This window comes from Myxocyprinus asiaticus, chromosome 5 (genome assembly GCF_019703515.2).
Source record: "Myxocyprinus asiaticus isolate MX2 ecotype Aquarium Trade chromosome 5, UBuf_Myxa_2, whole genome shotgun sequence".
NCBI lineage: Eukaryota > Metazoa > Chordata > Actinopteri > Cypriniformes > Catostomidae > Myxocyprinus > Myxocyprinus asiaticus.
The window spans coordinates 14,118,021-14,145,393 of NC_059348.1; the positions used below are offsets into that span (position 1 = coordinate 14,118,021).

General features: G+C 42.4%; 1 protein-coding gene across 1 annotated transcript in view; it reads right to left on the minus strand.

The window, feature by feature from the left end:
- Positions 1 to 275: 275 nt before the first annotated feature.
- LOC127441626 (probable G-protein coupled receptor 158) overlaps positions 276 to 27,373 on the minus strand; it is a 111,158-nt gene continuing 84,060 nt past the window's right edge. Inside the window, exons 7-11 of the mRNA XM_051699243.1 lie at positions 23,261 to 23,499; positions 18,116 to 18,254; positions 9,235 to 9,340; positions 8,676 to 8,822; positions 276 to 3,342 (exon numbers count right to left, since the gene is read on the minus strand). Coding sequence (XP_051555203.1) covers positions 1,609 to 3,342; positions 8,676 to 8,822; positions 9,235 to 9,340; positions 18,116 to 18,254; positions 23,261 to 23,499 — 2,365 coding nt within the window. The 3' untranslated portion in view covers positions 276 to 1,608. The remainder of the gene's footprint in view (positions 3,343 to 8,675; positions 8,823 to 9,234; positions 9,341 to 18,115; positions 18,255 to 23,260; positions 23,500 to 27,373) is intronic.

Sequence of the window (27,373 nt, forward strand, 5' to 3'; positions counted from 1 at the left end):
CATATTTATATTGATTACTAATATCTTACATATGTCAACCTACATTATGTTGGTATTTACAAACTAAAAATGGCTTCAGTGTTTTATATTTCAGTTTTTTTTTCATTAGACAAAAGTGAAACCCTGGAAAGCATTACAAAAAAGATATTAAAAAGATCAGATTTACAAACATTCTAAATTATACATGTCTTAAAGACATCTGCTGAATGTCTTATTGACATGTTAAACAGACAAATATCATATTTGCAAATGAAGCCAACCAGAACAAATCTGAACACAAAATATTTATTGCAGATTGGAGGTATTGTATCTACATGCTATCACAAAGAAGCACACAATAGGCTATATTTTTACAGTAGAAATGTTCCCAGGTGGATCGCTATTGAGTAAAACAACTGTATAATACTGAGTTTAGTTATGCATCTTTGCATTAAGATATTCAATAAACAACAGTCTGGTGACAATATGCAGTTAAAAGACAGACTTTACTGTCATGCAACAGCCAATGTGACTTTGTTTACTTATGATGCAACAATCACCAGTAGGTTGACATCACTGAATATGTTTTAAGACTGCAGTTGATATTAATACAAATCACAACGTAACAGAGTTTAAGAAGACTGGGTTTTGTAAAATGGAAAAAACAATACTGTAACAACAACTCTTCAACAAATAAGTGTGCCCATGCAATGATTGAACAAATTTCTCCCATTTATTAATTCTCTGTAATCCTCCATCAATATTCAACATAGATTAAAAATATCTTGAGTTTTACTAGCATTCATGCATTTTGCTGATGAAAATGGTTTACATAGCATGATGATACAAGTGATTTAAAATTGTGGTAAATTGCAACCACGACTGGTGTTTACCACTCATTGTATCGTTAATGAAATAAATGAATGCGTAAAATCTATTCTAGGCCATGTTGACACAATACCCATTAATACGATTTCTGGCAGATCCCCTTAACTCACGTCCCGTGAAAAAACAGCGTTTTCCACACCGTTTGGATTACACAAATTCGTGAGCCTTCTGTTTGGTTTGTTCGGGGCCCAAGCTACGTAATTTTTTATTTTTATAAAAATCCCCAAATGAAGGTTTGTGAGCAATATGGGTCATCTATATATAATGTATATCATGGCTCTATAAAATTTCATGGATAAAAGTTCTTTACATACTGTAGATTGTTCATTTAGTTGTCCTTAACTCACACTTCAAGTGGGCACTAGGTGGATATTGTAAGTTATTTGTAAGTTTCAACGAGAGAGATTTGTGTATATTCAGTGATATAAAATAGATTTAATTAAAATCATAAAGGTAGAGTGGGGTAAGATGACCAGTTTTTGCTTAAGTTTATATGAAACAGGACAAACATAGGGCCACTGAAAAATGATTTCTCGAAAAACAATTAAATCACTGGCTCAATTTGCCCCACAACCACTGTTATGGAAAATGGTGCCACTTAGTAATTCATGGTTAATCTTTAGCTAAATCATTTATAAGGTTTTATATATGCAGATGAATAGAAGGCTTACTCTCAAAAATGTTGTGAAATTTGTAATTTCAGAAACCATACTAGAGTGGTTTAATTTTGTGATAACTGTGTCATGCACTTTTCCCTGACATGTTTTCATCAAAGTCCCATGGACAAATTTCAGCCATGTTGAGGCAAGTGGCTGGTGTGCGAGTTGCGTGGTTCTCCGTTGTTGGAGGGTGTATGTCATTTGAGGTAACATTCGGCAGTGTCTCTGTCTCCCAGGGGCATACATCAGTACGCTTACTGCTGCGGATCGATGTCTCTCTTGTAGAGCTCCTCCTCCTGTCAGATGCCACTGTGGCAATTTGGTCACCCTCTGATGATTGGCTTGTGCGACGTTGTGAGGGCTTGCTTGAGGAGCTCCTCCGCTCCCTACTCTTGGACCATTGTTTATCATCCTCTTTGTCCTTTGCTTTCTCTTTGGAAGAGCAGGATCCTTTTCTTTTTGAACAAGAATCTCTTCTCTTGGAGTGATGTGTGGGACTGGACGTCTTTTCCTGGTTGGGGGACACAGGTGGATTGTAATCCCAATGACAGATGTCCACCATGAGAGCTGGAGGCTGCAGAAGGCTTCCTGTGGACTTGGAAATATCTGAGAGGATGAACTTGGGCTTTCCGTCTGTGGGAGTAACACTTTTCTTGCATCCTGTTCTCTCAGGAGACAGTCCTCCAGGCTCGATTCCTTGGAGAGAGGGGTCCTCAAAGCTCCATGGACTCACGTTTTTTTTGGCAGTGAAGTTGAGAGGTGATTTGGGTTTCCTCCCTTCTTCCCTGTCCCCAGTCTTATCCCTGGAACGATGTCGGTTTGAGGGAGATTGGCCCACCCCTTTTTGTATGTGTTGGGACTGTACATTTTTTGTGCTGGTCCCATGGATGGTGGTGGTTTCGGTTGGGGCAATGGAAACATGCTTTTGGGCCCTACTGTCAGATGGTGTGGGTAACTCCTCAACTTCCCAAGGACACACCTCAGAGAGGTCGTACAGGTCCTTGCTCTTCCCTGGTTCAGAACAAATGGAGGGCTGACTTCCACTGACCTGCTGCTTCATGATGCCCATCTTACTTGCCGTTTTGGTGTACTCAACCGACTGGCTGATGATCATTTTTGGAACACACTCAGGTGATTCATCAACTTCTGAAAGCACTGTGCTGTCTTTTGCTTTGAGACCCTTTTTACTGGCATCCTCTGTGCTGTGCGTCTTCCCTGCAATGCCTAGTGTCCTCTCTCGGGCGCTAGCAATGACAGACAGTGACTTCTGTAACATTGAGGTTCGAAGATGTACAGGCTTTTTGTCTGCTTCTAGGTTGTGTGCACTAACAGACTTACACACTAAGGGCACTGACTCAGTTGATTCAGCTAACTCAACCTTTGGCACCTCAGCATTCTTCTTGTTGGACCTCCTGCCCATCAAGGCGTCCAGCAAAGAAGTCTCAGTTGAGTTCTCTATTTTATCTTCAGGCCCCCCATTTGTTTGACCACCTTGGTCATGTGTATGATCATAGCTATGAGATCTCTTAAGTGAGAACATCTTGCTTTTCAGAGATTCTTCCCTTGACTTCCCAGAGTGAGATGGGTCAAAGGGGTTTCTCCGCAGTGTACTTCTGTTACTTCCATGCTCACTTCCATCCCTGTCTTCCCGGCTGTATTGTCGACTTACTGTCTCAGGTATTTCTGTTATTCGCCGCATTAATGTCCGTCCAAGGCCCCTCTTGGAACTGCGCTTTTTCTGTAAGTGAGGGTTATTGGCCAGCATCTTCTTTCCTTTATAGATCTCTAATTGGGAGTAGAGTTTCTTAAGTTCCTCCTGTCAAAAAGAAAAACAGGCTACATTTTTCATGGTATTTTTTTAAATAATGCATCACTTTACTTAAACAAGACACAGTGGGAAGTATTTGTTAAGAATGAACTGTGCCCGCTGATACCATAGCACATGTTGTCTGCATTGTTTAGAACCTGACTCAGTAAATAAATTATGCAAATCAGGTAAACATGTCCAACATTGCTTGACACAATTTGCATAGAGCAAATCCCTATCTATTGCACTTCAAGTGATTAATCAAATGACAGCAGGTGATTAGATGCAGGATGCAGGTTTTTGTGCTGAAATACTGTACCATGCACTTAACTACTTTGTAAATTCAGCCCAGAAGCATTATTTGCATCTTTATCAAGATTCTTCTTTGCAATGTGGACCGCAATCTGATTGTGACGGTTAAAGAATTGTTAAACCAAAAATTATAATGTGAAAGATTCCTAGTTCTCTTGTGGAAGGAGAAAGCGGGAGCCGGATAAACAATTTAATGTAAGTCTTTATTCTAGCACTTTTCACTGTAAACACACACTAATGGCTTTTCAGCACGATCACACACACAGCCAGGTTCGTGTGTCGCTCTCTCCCCTCCGGTGGTCTGGGCTCTTATCCCTCTCCAGCTCTCACTGTAACACAGAACAGCTGTTAGAGATAATTTCTCACAGGTATCAATTATTGCCATTCTTCCACTCCCACATCACCACACACCCCAATTGCCTGACTCAGGCCAGGGACCTATCCGGCCTGTCACTCCCCCCCCATTTCTTGACAGGAAATCCGCAACAGCCATCTGCACCCTGTAGACTGTAGACCACCTCGAACTTAAAAGGCTGGAGAGCTAGATACCAATGGGTGATCATTCATGCGGGTCGTGGTCTGAACAGAGGGTGAAAGCACGCCCCAACAGATAGTACCGGAGGGTGAGGACTGCCCACTTGATGGCCAAACACTCCTTCTCTATCGTGCTGTACTTAGTCTCCCTCAGTGAGAGTTTGCAATTAATGTACAGCATGGGGCGCTCCTCCCCCTCCACTATCTGGGACAGTACTGCTCCCAACCCCCTGTCTGATGTGTCCGTCTGCAAGATAAAAGGGAGAGAGAAGTCAGGAGAGTGCAATAACACCCTGCCACAAAGTGCAGCTTTCACCTGCATGAACGCCTGCTGACATGGCTCGATCCACTGGACCGGATCTGGTGCCCCCTTTTTAGTGAGATCAGTCAACGGGCTGGTGACGGTCAAATAATTAGGCACAAACCTACAATAATAGCCAGCCAGCCCCAGGAACTCTCTGACCTCCTTTTTAGTCTTAGGTCTCGGGAAGGCTGCAATCGCTGCGGTTTTATCAATTTGGGGCCACACCTGCCCATGACCCAAGTGGAAGCCCAGATACCGTACTTCCACCTGGCCAATTGCGCACTTTTTTGGGTTTGTTGTGAGTCCCGTTCATCTCAACGACCTCAGGATAGCCCTCAGATGCTGCAAGTGCTGCTGCCAATCATTACTCTAAATAATGATATCATCCAGATAGGCAGCGGCGTAAGCCAAGTGCGGTCTGAGGATTCGGTCCATGAGCTGCTGAAACGTAGCCGGGGCCCCGAACAAACCAAACGGAAGGGTCACAAATTGGTGTAATCCGAACGGTGTGGAAAATGCTGTTTGTTCACGGGACATGGGAGTTAAGGGGATCTGCCAATATCCCTTCATCAAATCCAGTGTCAAATAAAAGCGTGTGGAGCCTAACCAATTGAGCAGTTCATCAATCCGTGGCATCAAAGATGCATCAAATTTAGACACCGCATTGACTTTTCTATAATCCACACAGAAACAGACCGAGCTGTCGCTCTTTGGAACCAAAACCACCGGGATGGCCCAGTCACTGTGGGATTCTTCTATTACCCCCATATCCAGCATGGCTTTTAATTCTTCCCAAACCACTTTTTTTATGTGGTCAAGTAATTGGTAGGGACAACTACGTACTAGTACCCCTGGGGTCGTTTTGATATTGTACTGTATGAGATTTGTACGACCGGGAAGAGGAGAGAACACGTCAGAGAATTCTCCTTGCAACCTGGCAACCTCCGTGATTTGGGACGGTGAGAGGTGGTCTGCACAAGGTGACTTGATCGGTGGCTTTCTCCTCCCTCTCCGGAACCACCGTCGCCAAAGTCACGGTGACCGCCTCTCTCCACGGTTTTAGGAGGAAGAGGTGGTAAATCTGATGTGCCCCGCCTCTATTCATTCGTTTCACCTCATAATCAATTTCCACAACTCGCCATGTGACCTCAAAGGGTCCTTGCCACTTGGCGAGTAATTTAGAGCTCGATGTGGGGACCAATACAAGGACTTTATCTCCCGTTGTAAATTCCCGTAGTCAAGTACCCTTATTAAACAGCCGTCTTTGACGTTCTTGAGCCTGGAGCAAATTCTCCTGTGTTAATTACCCCAGTGTGTGGAGTTTTGCTCAAGGGTCAAGAACGTATTGCATTTCGTTTTTGCTGTTTGAAGGTCCCTCCTCCCAATTTTCCCGTAGGACCTTGAACACGCCGCCAGTACAATAAATCAAATGGGGAGGACCCTGTGGAGGCTTGCAAGACCTCTCGAACTGCAAATAATAGGGGCTCGAGCCACTTGTCCCAATTTCAAGCATCTTCGTGCACAAACTTCCGAATCATACTCTTTAGGGTCTGATTAAATCGTTCGACCAAGCCGTCCATTTGGGAATGGTAAACGCTGGTCCGAATAGATTTAAGTCCCAATAATTTGTACAGTTCGTGTAGTGTGTGTGACATAAACATAGTGCCTTGATCAGTGAGGATTTCTTTCGGAATCCCCACTTGGAAGATGATTCTGAAGAGTGCCTCTGCAACACTTCACGCTGAAATGATGCGCAGAGACACTGCTTCCGGATATCGCATTGCATAGTCCACCAGAACCAACACAAAGCGATGCCTGTGTGACGTCCGTTCTAATGGCCCGACGAGGTCAATACCAATTCTTTCAAAGGAGACCTCGATCAATGGAAGGGGGCGCAATGGCGCCCTTGGGGTGGCCGGTGGATTCACCAGCTGACATTCATGGCATGCCACACACCACCTGCGAACATTGCCGCGAATGCCCAACCAATAGAAACGGGCCATTAGATGGTTCAGTATCTTTTCCTGCCCTAAGAGACCCACCACTGGATTATAATGAGCTGTCTGGAATAACATTTACCGACTGCTCTGCTGTATTAACAATTGGGTTGTATCCTCTGTTGTCTGAGTGTCCTGCGTCATTTGGTACAACCGATCCTTAATGATTGAAAAATACGGATATGCAAGTGCAATGTCTGGCTGGAGGCATTGACCATCAATCACTTTCACTTGGCCAAAGGCATGCCTAAGGGCCTCGTCTCACATCTGCTCCAGAGGGTTAGGGTTCCCCTGCAGGGAATCCTCTAAGAGCTGGGGAAGCCGAGACTTCCCCCTCCCTTACATTCTTCTGACGTGGAGCTGACTTAGATGGCCCTGGCACTGCCTCCCAACCAGCGAATCACGCTTGATCGTGGACGGCCTGTGGCGCGTTGGGGATCCTGACCAATGTCTCCACCTCCATCGCGGTCCTGGTAATGCCCAGGTTCCCCGCAGCTCCAGCAGACCGGCCCAGACTACACATCCACACTCACGGCAGTGGATTCAACAGCCTGTTGGAGAGATTGGAGAGGGTTAGGGAGAACTGCCGGGTTCAAAGGTCCACAGGACCGGGGAACCGGTTTTGGGTTCATACTTCCCAGTTCACGGGTAAGAGGAACAGGACGGGGGAAGGAGAGGGGGAGAGAGGAGATAGAGAGAGAGAGAGAGAGCCTCTGGATTGCCTCTGGATTGCCTCTGTCAGCGACGCCGGGCGGTGACACTGGACCCGCTCGGCCATTCCTTTTGGTAAGAGGCCGATGAACTGCTCCAGCACCATGAGGTCAAGGACAGCTTGGGCGTCATGATCCTCTGCCAGCAGTCACCTCCAACAGGCATCAGGGAGCTGTTGGGTAAATGCGAACGGGCAGCCGAGCTTGCTAAACGTCTGTGAGCGGAAATGTCGACGATGTTGTTCAGGACTCCGGCCGACCCATTGCAACATGGCTCGTTTCAAGTCCTGATACCCCAGGAGGTTGGCAACTGGGAGTTGTTGGGCTGCCAGTTGAGCTTCTCCCGACAGCAGTGGCAGCAGCCGGACCGCAAATTGGGACTCTGGCCATCCCGATGCTTCCGCCACCTGCTCAAATAACTCCACGAACACCTCCGGGTCATCTTCTGGTCCCATTTTAATGAGTGTGAAGTGAGGCATGGCGGGGCCAGCGGCCGGGGTCATGTCGATTGAATCCCTCTGGGGCATCAAGCTACATAGCACCTGACTGATTTTGAGTTTGGTGGATGCTGATGAGGATCTGGAGTTCGGCGAAGGCAAGGACTCCATGACGACGTATCTTCCTCAAAAAAAATTCCCAGGTTTTGGCACCACTGTGATAGATTCCTAGTTCTCTCGTGTAAGGAGGAGCTGGATAAACTATTTAATGTAAGTCTTTATTCTAGCACTTTTCACTGTAAATACAAACTAATAGCTTTTCAGCACACTGATCACACACACAGCCAGGTCCGTGTTGCTCTCTCTCTCTCCCCTCTGACAGTCTAGACTGCCCTCCTATCCCTCTCCAGCTCTCACTGTAACACAGAACAGCTGTTAGAGATAATTTCCCACAGGTGTCAATCCTTACCGTTCTTCCTCTCCCGGCCTCGCTCTCCACAGACATTGCTCGGCCATGCCCACATCTCCACAGATAATTTTACTCATTTATCATATCTTACACTTCCTTGCGCTTGACGCATGCATGTACAGTGCTTTGTGCATGTGTTAAAAGCAAGGAAGTGTAATCGAGTAAACTGCAGATGTCAAGATTCATAGAGAAAAAAGAGTCACATTTTGGTCTATTATTCACCCAAAACCAATCATGTCGCTTCAGCAGACATGGGTTCAGTCCGTTTTGGAGCTTGAAAGTTTTGGATCCCATTAAGTTGCATTGTATGGATATAAACGTCATACATCTATGTAAATATCTTCATTTGTGTTCAGCAGAAGAAGGAAAGACATACAAGTTTTATGCGGCAAATGGGTGAGTTAATGATGAGAGAATGATCATTTTTGGTTTAAATATTACTATAATGAACATTGGACAATATAGAATAATGGAATTCATAGACTGCAGACATGTTTCAGATTTTTAGCTTTTAGTTTCAGAATTTTTGAAAATTTCAAATTCAGTGTAAATAAATAAGGACCAGGTGAGTGGACTTACCCTAATGTCCTCAGGATCTAGACTGTGCTCACTCCAGGCAGATGTTGTGCTGCTGTTCAGGCAGGAGCCTGAATGACGCATATCCAGCTCGTCCTCATAAGCCTCGGTGGCGATGTCCTCCCGCGTATGAGTCCCAGTGAACAGGAACTACAGTGAAGGATGAAACATGAACAAAACAATACCTAACATACCCTGTTGAAAAGACCAGCTTAGCCCAGCATGAATTTCCATGCTGGCTCAGAGTGGTTTATGCTGGTGCACCAGCTTAGCCAAGATGTTCACCAGCAAACCTTGATGGTCACCAGCCTCACCAGAAATTTACAAGTTGACAGGCTTGACAAGCTTGATTAGCTAAGATGTGTTGGTGAACATATTGGCTATGTTGGTCTTGCTGGTTAGCTTAGTTAAGAAGCCTGAAGAGAACATCAGCACACCAACATCCTAGTGACCAACATCTGCAATACTGCCAATGCAACATTTGCATGTGATGAGATATGATAGTCTTTTTAGCAGGGTTTGCAGATGTTCAATAGATTAAAGGAAAAAATATAATAATCACCTTTGGAATGAGAAGTAATCCTAGTGTAACAGTTACTGTCACGTGTGTATGAACAAAAAATAACATCAGCATCCAGTCTGGATGAAGCCCAGTGCCGAGAGAGAACCTGTAGATGAAACCAATACTTTGTAAAAGGTGATGTGAATTTTTTTTTTTTAATGTTAAAATACTTCCCAGTGTAATATACAGAAACAACTATAAGTAAGCTATTCGTGGTTTGATTGCACTAAAAAGTTTAAACACTGTGGCTCTGTGGTGCTATGAAAACCTTGTTTGTGTATCACGACTAGGACGACACATCAACATTGCCTCAACCAATGGTATAAGGTTGGGGCGGGATTATCTGTTTGCCTATGGCAGAAGAGGGGAGTGTTTGAGAAACCTGTTTGTTAACAGTTATTATTTTTGAAATTCTATTTGGTGTCAGTAGTGGAACAGAAATTACGCACGCCACTTTTAAATATGCAGAAAGAGATTTCAGCTGTTTTGCTAACTTTTGCCATTTCACAAACTCTAATCATGTGGCCTCTCTGCAAACCTCATTCTCAAATGCCATGTAAACAATTAGATGTCACCAAACCTGAATGTACTAGCTAGTTTTCTAATTGGCTAAAAAAAAAAAAAAAAAAAAAAAAAACACCAGCAACTACCCTGCCTCTTTTTTTTTTTTTTTTTGCCATTTTCAGAACCTAGAGCTGCCTAGGGTATGATTTCTCAGAACACCTATTTCAGTGATATCTGGTAGTACAGACATTTTATGTTTGACATTCCGAAAAACAAAAAGCTTACAAAAACTTATATAGATCCAAGCTAACCTATTTGCCAGTATCACAGAAAATAATCTAAATAAAATAAATAATTATTTTTATTTTGAGAACTGTTTGAGAGAATTGCAAATGAAAAATCAAATCTTGGTGGGAGTGAGCCATTGTAGGTTCAGTATTAAGCAAACATCTTTCCATAATAAACCAAGAAAAAACAAAAACACTTAAATATCATGGCATCGAGCTTCAAACAGCATAATCAGGGCAAAGATAATTGAATGTGGCATGTGACATATAAGAGCTTGTTCTGTTTATTTAAACAGTGTTTAGTCAGCAGCATTAGGTATCCTGATTATGTTCTGGTGGTCATTGTTTCTCTCTTATGTAACAAATAAGGAAATTCGGGCTCATTAATCACACAGAACTGTTTTAGCAAAGTATCAAGACATGGCATCATCACTCTTCAGACAAAAAGAACTTATCTGCTACAACCAGCAGAGGTCACAGACATTCAGCAAACAACAAGAGGTTGGAGAAATAGATTCTAAACTGCCAGACACTCTGATAGCTATTTAATAATTAACACTAATGCATTTTTACACCAAGTTTACTCTTGATCAGTGGTTCTCAATTGACATAACACCATTATGCTGCCTTAAAAGCTTATTTATCCATTGGCTGCCATTCCAAGGTAGCTGCATATAAACATCATGATGGCGCCGCGGATGGCTGCCTCGGTGTGGAGCGCTCCTATTGTTTTGTTGTTTTTGTTTGTTTGTCCTGTGTTTAGTAATCTTTTTCCAGTCAATTTTACCAGAGACGAACTGCTGAACATTAGACAGCTTATACCAGACAGTCTTTTCCCGGTTTTTGAATATTCAGACATTTTGCTAGACATTTTAGTGGGAGGCACGGCTTTGTTGTTCAGGAGATGCAGGCGAGGAAGATGAGCTGGTGCCTAGCATTCATCTTGCAAATCTCCACTCTCTTCCTAACATAGCGGACGAACTACAACTCCTCACCCGCACAAACAAGGACCTTTCAACCTCTGCTGCCTTGTGCTTCACAGACACCTGGCTGAGTGGAGCCATTCCGGACAGCGCGTTACATCTGCCGGGCTTCCAGCTGTTCAGAGCGGATCGCATCACATCGCGGAGTTAACGGGGAAAACGAGAGGCAGTGGAACATGCTTTTACATCAATGAAAGTTGGTGTACAGATGTAACAACGTTAAAGAGGATGTGTCCTAATTTGGAAGCGAGCTTTATTAACTGTAAGCTTTTCTACTCACCGCGGGAGTTTTCCTCGTTTATTCTGTGGAGTGTGTATATTGCGCCAAACGCGTGTTTGAATGCGGCGCTGCAACAGCTGGCTGATCAAATCACAGACATGGAACAATACCCGGACTCAGTTATTATTATGCTTGGGGATTTTAACAAAGCAAATCTCACACGTGAACTGCCCAAATACAAACAGCACATTACATGCCCCACCAGAGACAGGAACATACTGGATCATTGCTACACAACAATAAAGGATGCACATCGCTCTGTTCCTAGAGCAGCTTTGGGACTCTCTGATCACTGTCTGGTTCATCTTCTTCCAACCTACAGGCAGAAATTAAAATCAACCAAGCCAGTAGTAAGGACTGTAAAGAGATGGACCAATGTAGCAGAGTGGGAACTATGTGTTCTACTGCAGATTTGAAAGGCCCAATCTCACACCCCACACCCACTCTGACCTTCACTTCACACAAACACCAACACCTCCTGCGACCCCCCTCCTCACCCCTCCTGCTACTCAACCTGCACTTAAGATCTGTGAAGATGATGTGAGCCGCGTCTTTTGGAAACAAAAGACGAGGAAAGATTCAGGCCCAGATGGCGTCTCACCAGCGTGTCTTCAATCCTGTGCTAACCAGCTGGCCCCCATCTTCACACAGATCTTCAATAGATCACTGGAGCAGTGTGAAGTCCCATGCTGCTTCAAATGCTCAATCATTATTCCTGTCCCAAAGAAACCAAAACTCGCAGGACTTAATGACTACAGACCTGTCGCCCTGATGTCTGTGGTCATGAAATCATTTGAGAGACTGGTGCTGGCCCACCTGAAGAACATCACTGGACCCCTTCAATTTGCTTATCGAGCAAACAGGTCTGTGGATGATGCAGTCAACATGGGATTGCATCATATCCTGCAATATCTGGACAGACCAGGGACATGTGCAAGGATCTTTTTTGTGGACTTCAGTTCAGCTTTCAACACCATCATCCCAGCTGTACTCCAGAATAAATTACACCAACTCTCTGTTCCCATGTCTATCTGTCAGTGGATTACCAGCTTTCTGACGGACAGGCAGCAGCTTGTGAGACAGGGGAAACTCACTTCCAGCACCTGTACAATCAGCACTGGTGCCCCCAGGGATGTGTGCTCTCCCCACTACTCTTCTCCCTCTACACCAATGACTGCATCGCCAAGGACCCCTCTGTTAAGCTCCTGAAGTTTGCAGATGACACCACTGTCATTGGCCTCATCCGAGATGACGATGAGTCTGCATACAGAAGGGAGGTTGAACCGCTGGCTGTCTGGTGCAGTCAAAACGACCTTGAGCTGAACATGCTCAAAACGGTGGAGATGATTGTGGACTTTAGAAGGAACACCCCAACAATGACCCCCCTCACCATTCTAAACAGCACTGTGGCAGCAGTGGAGTCATTCAGGTTCCTGGGCACTACCATCTCACAGGACCTGAAGTGGGAGACACACATTGACTCCACTGTGAAAAAGGCCGAGCAGAGGTTGTACTTCCTTTGCCAGCTGAGGAAGTTCAACCTGCCACAGGCGCTGCTGATACAGTTCTACTCAGTGGTCATTGAGTCTGTCCTCTGCACTTCAATAACTGTCTGGTTTGGTTCAGCTACGAAATCAGACATCAGAAGACTACAAAGGAAAATTCGGACTGCTGAGAGGATTATTGGTTGCCCCCTGCCCCCCCTTCAAGAACTATACACTTCCAGAGTGAGGAAAAAGGCTGGAAAAATCACTCTGGACCCCACTCACCCTGCCCATTATCTTTTTGAACTGTTGCCTTCTGGTCGATGCTTCAGAGCTCTGAGCACCAGAACCGTCAGGCACAGGAACAGTTTTTTTCCCTCAGGCTATCCATCTCATGAACAGTTAAATTGCCCCATTGAGCAATAACTATGTGCAATACACAGTTTAGTCTTTTTTTATATTTATCCAACACATCCAACCTCTTCTGCCATTTCATTCCTCTGGAAAAACAAAAAACAAACAAAACAAAAAAACATTTGCACTGTACATAACAGATAACAGATTTGTATTAGATTGCACTACGTATGTGTATGTATGTAAGTGTGTGTCTGTGTGTGTATGTACGTACGTACGTGTGTGTATAACTATTTTTTATTTTTTATTATTATCTATGTCTTGCTGCTGTTTTTGTATTGTTTTTGTATTGTTGTACATTGGAAGCTCCTGTCACCAAGACAAATTCCTTGTATGTGTAAGCATACTTGGCAATAAAGCTGATTCTGATTCTGATATGCTGCCGAAATATTTCATTATATTATAGAATAGAAATGCATAGCACAGTACATAAACATATTATGTGTTTAGTTAATGGTTTCTTAAACAATGTCTATCCTTGGTGCTAATCTAACGTAGTCTGGCTTGTATTTTCTTTTAACTTGCAAAGTTTTGTTCATGTTTTTTGAGGATAAGACCATGTCACGTAACCCGTCCATGTTGGCATATGCCTAATTTGGCTAGCCTCTTCCAAGTGACAGAATAATTTACACCAAAATACCATAGAGTTTGATTAGACGTGCAACCACTGACATCAACAACAAACGATATAAGAAGCATTTTCTCCTCTCATTTTTAAAAGTCTATACATGATTCCAGTATATGCTTAATTGCATTTTATTATTTGTAATGTTGTTTTTAACCTGCTGTTCGTGACTATCAGAACAGACCTACAATCCAGTTTTCTATCACAACCAACCAGTTCAGAACCACTGCTATATGGAAGACTTTTTGTTGCTAATGCACCTTACAAATGCACATTTCTGAGTCTAGTGCTTGATAGAAATGAAAAGAATTAGGGTAGTCAAAAGAGAGTGAAATTGAGGAGCAACAAACATTCTAAGAGCTGGTAGATTGAGAGAGACAACAGCAGCAGCAGCAGGGCGAATTGGTTTATTTTAAGCCTGGGTAGATTTATGCACAAGCTGTCTGCAGCAACCTCCTTTCAAGTGGCTTATTAGTGCTGCCCTAGTGATGCTCATCATTTAGCTGAAGGCAGCTATCTTCACCTTTCTCACAAGTTTACTACAAAGTTCTGCTGATGTGACCCAAGTGTGCCTTCTTAATTGGGGTCCAGACAACTTTCAATCATTTGTAGGATCCATGGTTAATTAATACACCCACAATTTGTGTTAATAATTTAAAAAAAAAGGGCAGTGTTTCATTTTGAATTGTTTTGGTCTAAGACAACACTGTAAAAATGGCCAGGATTTTACAATATTTACAGTAATTACAGTAACAATTACAGTAATTTCTTACAATAAAATACTGCTTTCAGAGTTTTACTGAAAAATCATTGCAGGCGATGCCATTTTTTTCATAACACAAGAAATTACAATATCGCACTGTATTGTGAGATAATTGTTTCGTTTGAAGTCACCATTATGGTGATTAGTGTTTACATTGAATGGGAACTTTTACTTATTTAAAGTAAATATATTTTCTCCTAGCTGATGCAATTGTATTTTAAGTACATCAGTATTTGCACTGTGCTGTAGGGAGAAAGTTTGTTCAAGCTGATTAAGATGTAAAGTCTACTCCATATGGTGCATTTGTAAGAAAAAATACATAGTTGTAATTAAACAATTAGATAGTGAGGCTTGTAATGCCATGCTGTTATATGATTGATCTGTTATTGCACTTAAACTTTGAGTAGGCAACTAGGCGCGCATAGATATCAAATTTCAGCATACAAAATTCAACAATGGTGACAATTAACAAACATCGCAGGTTAAAAAATATACATTTGATATTTCTGATTCTACAACACAGCACTGCTATTTTACAGAAATTTCATGGCCCTGTTCACTGCGAAGTCACAGAATACAGTTGTCTTTTAATTGTAATAAATTGTAGAAATACTACTGTAAAATAGACTGTAAAAAGTCATGCAAGTAGCCACGAATTTTACTGCGAAATTTGCAATTCAGTATCACCATCTGGGAATGTTATTTTTCTTAAAAAACAAAACAAAACAAAAAACCCTAACGTTAAAATTTTCACTGTTTCAAAAGTATTGCCAAAGGGCGTAAACTATATGCGTTACATGGCATTTGAGAATGAGGTTTGCAGAGAGACCACATGATTACAGTTTGCGAAATGGCAAAAGTTAGCAAAACAGCTGAAATCTCTTACCGCATATTTAAAGGTGACGTGTGTAATTTCTGTTCCACTACCAACACCAAACAGAATTGCTTACTAATTTTTTCTGTGTAAAGTTATATCCAATTAAGTTTTTTTCCCTTTTTTTTTATTTTTATTTTTTATTTTTTTTAAGAAAAGAAGGGACGAGTCAAAATAATATTTTGTGGAATTTAACATTTAGCCACAAATGTCATTGATTGAGCTTAACTTGCATTGGTTTATATCCAATTTACTTGCTACTTTATGCCGCAAATGAAACTGAAGATTTTTTAAAAGATCCAATGTCACTAACCTGGCAAAGGCAAATCCAGTGATTATTACATCCTCAAAAGTGCTCATTAACCCGGTACTTTAGAAACATGACTGTTTCCAGGAGGACTGATAAAAAGATCTCTCAGAAGCTGCATTAAACCAGCCAGATTAGTGCTTATTGAAGCAGCATCTGTGGCATACTCTTGATTACCACAGAAATAATTTTGACTCATTCCTCAGTTTTTTTATTTAAAAGAAAAATCAAAAACATGGTTACAGTAGCACACTTACTATTCACAGAATTAAATGGCCCAGGCAATGAACATTCAAATACACACTGTTTTTACAATTCCAAACATGTTCTAAATGTGTTGGCATGAGACAATTGTGATAGAATCTCACTTACTGACCTTGTTTGTATAAATACATAACCAATCTTTCAACTTAAATGTCATGATACACGCAAGGATACTAGAACGAAACGTGACTTAACTGTAAAGTGCTTTTTACATTGAGCAGACTCCACCCACAGGAATTATGTTGGTAAAGCATCACAGTGTTCATTTATCTAGAAAAGTTGTCACACCTCCAAAATGCAGCTTAAATATATATATATATATATATATTTTAACTAAATTTATTCATGTGTGGGTTTCAGTTTGATGTAGGTCTTATACTTTCAACAGCAACATTCTCTGAAGTAAACAGGAAATCCCTGTTTCTTGTTGGTGCAGTAACTGACATTTGGACTCTTTTGAGGGAATGAGATAACATGCTGTCTAGCAACACTAAATCATTTTAACAGCCTACTGCAACAACTGAGGAAGGACAACAAAGATCTCTGCCCTAAAACTGAGAAGTTACTGTTGAATTAAACAGCACATGCTCATCTTTTATATAAAAATACCCATAAATATATGTTTTTTAAATTTAACATTCAGTATTTTAAAATTCATACATTGTTAAATGCCACTCTTAAAGAAAACGTCATTTGTATCTGTCATGTATTTATTAATTTAAAGCTCTCTGTAGCAAAACAGTGGGTTTCAGAAATTGGAGTCCACTTTGAAAGTCTAGGATTTAAAATGGAATTTAAACCTGGAAATAAACAACATTTTAGGATTTTGAAAAATGTAAATGTGATGGGTAAGGTTGGACAAGGAAGAGGCGGGATCCGGCTGAGCAGTCAACTAAACTTTTAATGAAATTAAATCAACATAAACGCACACAGACACACACACAGCAGCCGCACGTGTCTCTCTCTCTCTTGAACTGGCACCTCTGGCTCGTCTTTATTCCCCTCCCGGCTGATTGGCCGGACGTGCGTCCTCATGGCCCGGCCATGCCTTCTCCTCGTCACACTCCTCCACCGCCTGACTCAGGCCAGGGAAACCTCCGGCATGACGTACTCCCCTCCCTTAATGGAGGGGAGGTGTTGCCCTTCCAGGCCGTCCTTCTGCCGGCAGGTCTTCCCCGCCTCTTTGAAGTCCTGGGAGAGACGAATGGAGGGAGAGGGGAGAGGAAAAGAGCGAGGGGGAGAGACAGAGAGAGAAAGGAGAGAGAGAGAAAAACTCGCTCGCCAGTCCCCGGACATGCCTTCGCCTGGTCCTCAGCCACTCCTCCGCCCTCTGGCAGACGACAGATGCTCCTCCCCTGGCGGATGGCAGCGAGTCCTCCTACCCCTGGCGGATGGAATGGCTCCTCCCCTTCCTGGCGGACAGCAGCAGTTCCTCTGACTCCCGGCGGCCGGCAGCGACTCTTCCGTCCCCTGGCAGATGGCAGCGGCGAGGACTCCACAACAGCGTTTCAGCACCAATGTAATGGGTAAGGATGGGCAAGGAGGAGGTGGGAACCGGCTGAGCAGTCAATGAAACTTTTAATGACATAAATCAACTTAAACACACACAGACACACACACACAGCGCCTGCGTGTGTGTCTCTCTCTCTCTCTAACTGACGCCTCTGGCTCATCTTTATCCCCCTCCCAGCTGATTGGAACAATTCAGGGCCGGACGTGCATCCTCACGGCCCGGCCATGCCCTCCTCCTCGTTACAGTAAAACAAAGAAGTAGATGTAAAAAAAATTTAAATATATGTTTTAGTATCAACTTGATACTGAAGCACTGGTACTTCTGACATCACTACATGATGATAGAAACATTCGGGGCTTTACGGAAAAAAATTGTGGCTTAAGCCCCGGTAGTCCAGCCCCAGCGCCGCCCATGTACAGCTGTCTCAATAGCGATCCTCAAAAAATCAATTTAAATTTAATTTGTATATCAGCTCTCAAGCACAGTGTTCAATCCCACTCATAAAGCAGCCAGTCTAATGAAAAGCATGTCATCTTAACCATGCTTTTGCCATTGCTACTCATAACTCATACATATTGCTCACCTAATGATGTGGAATATCGCAGAGATGAGGAGTTCATTATATATGGCAACCGCTAGGTAGCGGGGCTCATGGAAAGCAGAGGGCACAGTCCGTACAGCATAGCACAGATAGACTCCCCACAGCAGGAAGAGGAACTCCGCTAAAACAGGAACACAAAGAGACACAGCACAGCGGCATCACTTATTATTTAGCATGTCAAGTATGGGAATGCCAGCTGAAAAGATTTGATTCCACACTGCCTGAAAGGCTGTTTTCTCCATCCTCTATTTTTTTCACATCACTCAAAGTAACACAAAGTCGACGGTGCATGAACATCTTGAAGGCGATGTTTGAGTCAACAACAGATTTAGAAATGCAGTGGTCCAATTTCTAAGCTCTAAACTTTCTAAACAGCAGATATTTTGCTTCGAAATAATAATCTTTAGAACATTTCATATTTTCGAGGTCTATTTGGACAGAATTAGCTATTATGTCTGTAAAGTAATTGTTACTGCAGCGATAACGCTTATCCTCAAATTGTCCAGGAACATTGCTGAGAATGGTGTATCTACAACACTGCCCTGAAAAAGCGAAACGTACTAACTACATATTTTGTCAAAACTCATAGACTTGCAGTATATTAAGCATGTTTTGAAAATAAAAAGCACTTGGAGAGACCATACAAAATGCTCGAGAAAAATATGCTAAAACTGAAAAAACATTAACGAAATTCATTAATTCATACACAACAGCAAGTGTTGTCCCTCTGAGAAGTTGTGAAGCTTGTCTTTTCATTGGCCATCCTTCACTTTAAAGTGCTTGATGAATAAGTACGGGATAATGTACAGCCAGCAAGTCATTATTGCAATATAAACCCAGACAGAGTGTATCATTGTATCACTCTAAAGGAGTTTAATTTGAGATGATGACTGGCTGGCTGTACATTATCCCACTTACTATATGGCTACCTAACAAATAAATACAAGGGCAGGAAATAATTCATTTATTCAGTTTAATATTAAGTTGAAGTTATTGGCAACACTTTACATAAATGTTCCTTTTGTTAAGGGTTATAAAAGGGTTCCCTAAAGGGATAGTTCACCCAAAAATGTAAATTCTATCATCATTTACACACCCTCATGACTTTCTTCCTTCTGCAGAACACAAATTAAGATTTTTAGAAGAATATCTCAGCTCTGTAGGTCCATTCAATGCAAGTGAATGATGATCAGACCTTTGAAGCTCAAAAAAGTAGATAAAGGCAACATTAAAGTAATCCATTCAACTCCAGTGGTTTAATCCATGTCTTCTGAAGTGATCCAGTCGGTTTTGGGTGAGAACAGACCAAAATATAACTCTTTTTTAACTGTTCATCTTGCAATTGCAGTCTCTAGGCACAATCATATTTCAAGCTCGATTACACTTCCTAGTGATTGACACATGCGCAGAGCACTAGATGGCGCTATAGGAAGTGTAATCAAGATTTAAATTATGATCGCCAAGGAGACTGCTGTCAAGATGTACAGTGAAAAAGGAGTTACATGTTGGTCTGTTCCACCTGGCCTGGCCACGATTCACTTGCTTTGTATGGACCTACAGAGCTGAGATATTCTTCTAAAAATCTTTGTTTGTGTTCAGCAGAAGAAAGGAAGTCATACACATCTTAGATGGCATGAGGGTGAGTAAATGATGAGAGAATGTTCATTTTTGGGTGAAATATCCCTTAAAATGACCAATAACTCATTTACAAATCCAGTATAAATCAATGATATGCAGTTAAAACTACATAATTAAAAGGGAGACTGTCATGCAATACTTGCCAAATAGTGAGCCAGTTTACCTCAAATGTTACAAATGCTTAAGAACACTTATTCAACATTAGTAACCTATGAAAATGTACCTTAATGTGAAGTATTTCAATAAAAAACCTATGTACATAAAATTCAGTATGGTTTAATGGTCATTAGGCTTTATTATGATATCTGCTGTGAATGAGCATTTGTCAAGCTTCAGTTTAGGGAAGAGTCGGGAAAGGCGTGGATCCAAATGCAGTAGATTTATTCACAAAGAAAACAAGAGAAGATGATGAATATGAAACATAAACATTTCGCTAAGAAAGAAAACTATAAGTCACAGCAGTAGGCTGGAGAAATAACATAACTTGTAAACTCACAACCATACAAACAAGAACCGACAAGAGGAAAGCGAACAAGAGGACTATATATACATGTGAGGGTTTCCACAAACAGAAGGGAAGGAGGACACAGGGCAGTGGGTTTTCCGGACTCAGGTAAGGCTTTTAATCGGCCACTTCAATGCTTTACAGCTTCACAAAACTCAACAGTCTCAGAGGCACGTAGGCACTCAAACTCATTAGCTTCACGAACATAAAACACATTAGCTTCACAAATATAAATCAGCTTCCACGAGCACTGTAGGTGCCCTTGTGCCAGACTCTCTCTCTCTGCTCTGCTGGTGGCGTGGCTGCTTATATACCGCTCTCCCCATGCTCACTGCAATTAGAAACAGGTGTTAAACATAATCTAGCTCAGGTGCAAGCGCCCTTACCGCTTTCTCTCTCACCGGACAGACGCTTGACCACGCCCCCGCTGCCATAATACACATGGGGACTAAAGACATTACAGTGAACAGCTGGGAACAACAATCAGCTGGAATGGGGAACAGGTGTGTGTGATGAGGATGTCTGGGAGGTGCATGATGGGAAATGTAGTTTGGGGAAAAAACTCAGTGTAAGTCTCAGAACACAAAAGATGATGATGATGTGACAGCATTAAGACCTGAAAAGTGTTTTGGCAGAAAACTAGGTTGGGACAGCACTTGGAGTAACACCATTCTTTAGACATCAGCGTGACAAGGAAAGTGACAACACGAGTGAGTCAACACATACAGTAATAAATATAAACACAAAGTGGACAGTTGCAAAATGACTTAATCCCTCCTTTTAATCTCACTATAATAGTCTATTTTTGGTGCATTGTGGCATAAATCATGTATTAGGGCATGACATTTTATGTTTTTGATTCATGTACAGTACGTGAGTATGAATAAGTGTATTTATTATGCATTAATATAACATATAAGTTAAAATGCTGACTATTTGTCAAGTATTGCATGAAAGTCGCCCATTTTATTCACGATTTTTTTGGTTCGGGTCTGTGGCCATTTCAATAGTACCCTTTTGGCCGGCCGTCACGGGCCCTCTCTCCCTGCACACACTACACTGCCTGTAGTTTCGCCTGTATAACAATAGTTACACTGCCTACAGGCTGAAAGCTTTTTTGTTAATTCGCACAAGATTGCTTTTATCTGTGCAAACTTCTTCAGGACATTTTATAGAAGGTAAAAGTCGCTGTATCTTATATATTGTATAAAACTAATCTTACATACAGTATAAAACATAAAAAAACGAATCCTTTCTTTATAGGGTTTATGGCAGCGCTCTGTGCTTCATGCTGCAAGCAGAAGGTACTCCGTGTTTCCCTACAGTTTATCTTGTGAATGACCTGAAGCTCTGAGCTGTCAGAGAGAACTGCCTCTGCATCACTGGCCACGTCTCACACCCTCATGCCTTAAAGCTTTCTGTGCACAATTACAAGAGTGGATTATTATTCTGTCAAAGTGACAGCTATAACTCTTAGAGTTTGCCTCAGTCGCCCCTGTTTGATTTTGTTGGAGGCACTTTGTTCACCTGAAGAAGACAGATGTGTAGCCAGTGCTGAACCAAATATAATTCATGAGATATGTATTGACCTCTGTGTCAACTACCTCTTCACACTGCATTTATTACAGTGGCCCCTGGACACTTATTTGGACACTTAAGCCACTGAATGTCATCGTATTAGATATACAAAAATAAATAAATGATCAAACCAAGTGAAATCAGCAAACAAATGATGCTGGAACTTTTCTCAGTACTAACCAGTGATGGGTAAGTTACACAAAATTGTAATCAGATTCATCCAAAAGTAATCACATTACTCATTACTTTTAGGTTGCTTTCTAAAACAATTTTCAAAGAAAAGTTTATCTTTTAATGGATTCCAAATAATGTGTCTATTTCCTCCATTGTTGCACACAAGTCATACACTTCACATCGCATGTTTTAATGACTCGCTAGCATGCGCACACCTTCAGCTGTCACAGAAACGCAGACACATATTAACATAATAAATCTTTTAAATGTATTCAACATAAATAATGTAATTTTAACTAACTTCATTGGATAACTGTAATCTGATTACAAGAATTTAAAATACAATGCATTACACTACCTTTTGACTAAAAGCACTTAGATTACAGAAAATAATTAATTTGTAATCGGATTACACCCAACACTGGTCCAAACTTCACTTTTCTTAGTCATTTTTGCAATTACTTTTAACCAGCTGGTGTCAAGGTAATTTCTAGAGGGTGATTGAAGTCCTCAAGATCACAAAGGTCCTATTAGAGTAGCTACAGGTGTAGTTCACATTAACTTTGGACATGTTGCGCAATTTTTTTTTTTTTTAAACCAGACGTTTAGTGTACTTTATGTCTTCATTTGTAACACTAAATCTATTGCAGGTCTGCATGTTATTCTTATTAAAAACTTGGTTTGATATTTTGTTATCTAAAAATTATTATATACAATGGGGATTAAAAGTCTTAGATGACAAGTGAAAATGCTTTTATTTTGGCATTTTTCTAATTTAATACAATTCTTTTCATTACAAAAGAATGAAATATTAGCAGCAAAACAAACTGAGCGAAAATTAATTGAAACATTTTTCAAGAATTTCAAAATTTTTGCTCTAATGACAGCATGCAATTTCCATGGACTCCACAAATTTGTGGAACACTTGATGATCATGTTATCCAGCATGATTTGAGAATATTACAAAGAGCATCTTGTGTGTTTCCATTTAAGCAAGAAAACCTGACCTTTGTTCAAAGGAGTTAACACGGTTAATGTCACAAATTTGCTTACATTTGATTAGTGACCACAAAAGGTGCAGAACTGTAAATATTTCTCTTTCCCTTTATGTCATAACTTCTTTGCTTAAAACTCTAAAGCATTTCCAGGTTAGGAAAATAATCCCTTAATTTCAATGTGGTCTCCCCACAGTAAATATAACAAAATTTACTGAGTAAAGAATAAGAACTGACCGGCAGCCATCATGTAGTCCCAGCTGTCCAGTAGACACATGCTGAACTGCAGACCCTCTGGGGTGACCCCGATGTCAATGAGGGCATGCTGAGTGTCATGGCTCTGGCATACGGCTGAGGTCCATGCCACGAGGAACCACAGAACAACCAGCAGAATCACAACCAGCAGACGCAGAACCCTCCAGCTGGTCATGTAAGGGATCCGCTGGGCTGTGCGTGACAGGAACACTTTCAAAACCCTAAGCATGAGAAAGAAGGACAAGACACAACTTTAAAAGACAACTTTAAAAGAAACTAGCACTTTTCTCATAATTTCTTTTTCTTATTTCTCATGCAGATTTGCACTGCTTAATAGCTTTAGACGGGAGGATAATTGCTGATCGCTCCAATGCTCCTTTCTCATGTCTCAAGCGTTACTGTACAAAATATTTGTAATTTTAACAAAAACATGTGAATGTGAAGCTAATATGCTACAGTAAAAGCCTGTTTATTTGGTTTGCATATATTGTGAAAATATTAAACCTGACTTAACAATAAATGTAATTTGACTGTAAAATATTGTCAATTATTATTTTTTTAAATGTATGTTGTATACTGTGTAAACTATAGAGGCACCAAAGTGCTATCTAGAAGTGTCTGATATGTTTTTATGTGAATTTACCATTTTTACATAAATTTATGACAACCACAACTGCCAATTTTACTGTAAATTTAAGAGATTTTTGTTTTTATAACCAGATAACCATGAATTTTTGCTCAGTTAGGGGCCGTTTAGACAAGGGATGTTCAAAACTACCAATTTTCACAATCGACTAGTTGGTCAGTTGTTTGAACGACAAGTTGACTACGGATAATAATGTATAATTAGGCTCCGTTATTTAACATCCGACAGTGATCGTCTTGTAATGCAGTGTTGATGTGATGCTTTGATGGCTGAAACAGCAGCGGTGCATAAATGGATTCAACTTAGAGCATTAAAGAGACAAAACTTCTTGCAGAAGGTTTTACTGTGCTAACTATTATTCACTTTTAACCAGCACACTATAATCACTATAAGCTATAATCATAATTTGAGAATTGCATCTCCCATCACTAAAAAAATTAATGTTAATAGTCGACCCCACAAATCGACTAGTCAGTTGATGGACAACTACTCGCTTAGTCGACCACCTTGGCACAACCCTAGTTCAGACTGAACATGTTCTCACGTTTTCCTGAAAACTGAAGTGTTCCAAGATTTAGGCCCATAACAGAATCCATTTTTTTTCTTCTTCCGGTCACCATTGTTTTCACTCAGCGAACAAACTGTCAAAAAATCATGTGGCTCCACAGAGAGTCACGATGACCGATTTTTGACAGTGTCTTACCCGTAAAAGTATAAGGAGTGGGTAGATGACGTGAAGCTATGGACCGAGGTTAGTTACATCAATATCATAAGCTACTGTTATGACAACAATTGTCCAAGTTAAACTTGAACTCAATTTTACTCTGACACTTTAAATTATTTTTGTTCTCCATTTGAAACTTTTGACCAGAACCAGAAAACAGTCCAGTGGCAATTAGAATCCTCATGGCAACAACTAGTGGTTAATCAGGAAAACATCCTGGTTACATTCGTAACCTCCGTTCCCTGATGGAGGGAACGAGACGTTGTGTCGATGTAGTGACACTAGGGGTCACTCTTGGGAGCCCCAAACACCTCTGCTTTTTGAAAAACGGCCAATGGGAATTGGCGAGTGGAATTTGCATGCCACTCCCTCGGACATACGGGTATAAAAGGAGCTGGTATGCAACCACACATTCAGGTTTTGTGCTGAGGAGCCGAGACAAGGTCCCGGCCATTTCAGCGGGTAGTCCAGCGTTGTGGCAGGAGGGACACAACATCTCATTCCCTCCATCAGGGAACGGAGGTTATGAAAGTAACCAGGACGTTCCCTATCTGTCACTCACTCGACGTTGTGTCGATGTAGTGACACTAGGGGTCCCTATACAAAACGCCACAACTAGCTGAACTGTGTTACATGGACTGGCGGTGCGAGAGTGTGCCTCATAGCCAGCGCACCAGGCTGTTACATAACCTCCCCCAACACTCTTATGAGTGTCGTTTGGGAACAAGTCGACTGCCCAAAACATAGGGACAGGCTAGCCCAGCCGTGGCCTCTTTTCCTCTTTTTTCTCCCCAAAAAGAGTGGAATTTGTTAACCGACTGGGGGCCATACATTTCTACGTCGGGGGTGGGTGTTACTTCCAAGGGGAAGACACCGCGGAGACCCCACCCAGAGAAAAGGGGGGGTATTTTGAGTGGAAATACGTCACATGGTCTTACCGAGTCTTGTCGGAAGTATGTCACGTGGAGAAGTCCCATGGTAGGTCCTACCCGAAGGGGGAGGATTTTCTACAAACATGGTGACCTCTGCCCAAGGAAGACGCAGTTTACCGACAGGGAAACGATTTAGCGGAAGATATCAAATGGGGTCACCTACGGGGAACCAGCACATGTGGAGCACCTACCTCAGTACAGGGCCTAATTAGCACATGTACTGGGCCGGCAGCGAGTTTCTCTGCAAACTCGTCTGCCACAGGGCTAAGGAGGAAAATCATCCAGGGATCACAGCTTGTGAACACGACTGGGAGTCAAAAGCACACGTCTTCACCTCATGGGAGGGGAAAGGCGGTATGAGCAAGCGGTATACCCGGCCAGCTGTCCCGGAACTTACCTGCTCATATCTGACAACACACGGGATGAAACCGGCTGGACCACCAGCGGTGGTAGACACGATCACTCAGGCTAGGGCCCCCTCTACAATGCACCTGTATGCCATATAAGTGGCATCTATTCGCTAAGTGGGGTTCTTCCCGACAGGAAAACCCCCAGAGATACGCCCATCCCTGTCGTTGCTGTGCCCGGTGCGCACTTTACGCATCTATTTGGATCGCATGCAGAGCTTTAGGATCTCTGAGCAGCACTTTGTCTGCTTTGGTGCACAGCGGAAAGGAAGCGCTGTCTCCAAGCAGAGGATCGCCCACTGGCTCATTGACGACATAGCTATGGCATATCTTGCCCAGGACGTGCGGCCCCCGGTAGGGCTACGAGCCCATTCTACCAGGAGTGTAGCGGCCTCCTGGGCCTTGGCCAGGGGTACCTCTCTAACAGACATTTGCAGAGCAGCGGGCTGGGCAACACCCAACACCTTTGCAAGGTTCTACAACCTCTGGGTGGAATCGGTTTCATCCCAGGTAGTGGCACGCAATACAAGCAGATAAGCCCGGGATAGCCGGCCGGGTGTATCGCTTGCACATAGCGCCTTTCACCTCCTCTGAGCTGAAAACATGCACCATTAATTCCCAGTAGTGTTCACAAATTATGTTCCCTGGAAAAATTATGTATTTTGCCATTTAAATATCCCCCCTCTCTTTGGGTGAGGTGTGGTCTCTACGGTGTCCTCCCCTTGGGAGGGACACCCCCCGACTAGACCTGGCGGCCCAGTCGGATAATCCCCCTTGTTTTTTAGGGAGTGGAAATAAAGAAGGGGAAAAGAGGCCACGACTGGGCTAGCCTGTCTCTATCTTTTGGGTAGTCGACTTATCCTCAAAGGGCCGTTCGACACTCATAACCATGTTGGGGGAGGTTACGTGTCGGCCTGGTGCACTGGTTACGAGGCACACAGTCGTCTGCCCGTCACACACCGCCAGTTCACGTAACACAGTTCAGCCAGTTGCGGCGTTTTGTATAGGGACCCCTAGTGTCAGTACATCGACACAACGTCGAGTGAGTGACAGATAGGGAATGTCATGGTTACTTGTGTAACCTCCGTTCCCTGATGGAGGGAACAAGACGTTGTGTCCCTCCTGCCACAACGCTGAACTACCCGCTGAAATGGCCGGACCTTGTCTCGGCTCCTCAGCATAAAACCTGAATGAGTGGTTGCATACCAGCTCCTTTTATACCCGTATGTCCGGGGGAGTAGCATGCAAATACCACTCGCCAATTTTCATTGGACTTTTATCAAAGACCAGAGGTGTTTCGGGCTCCCAAGAGTGACCCCTAGTGTCACTACATCGACACAACATCTCGTTCCCTCCATCAGGGAATGGAGGTTACGCAAGTAACCA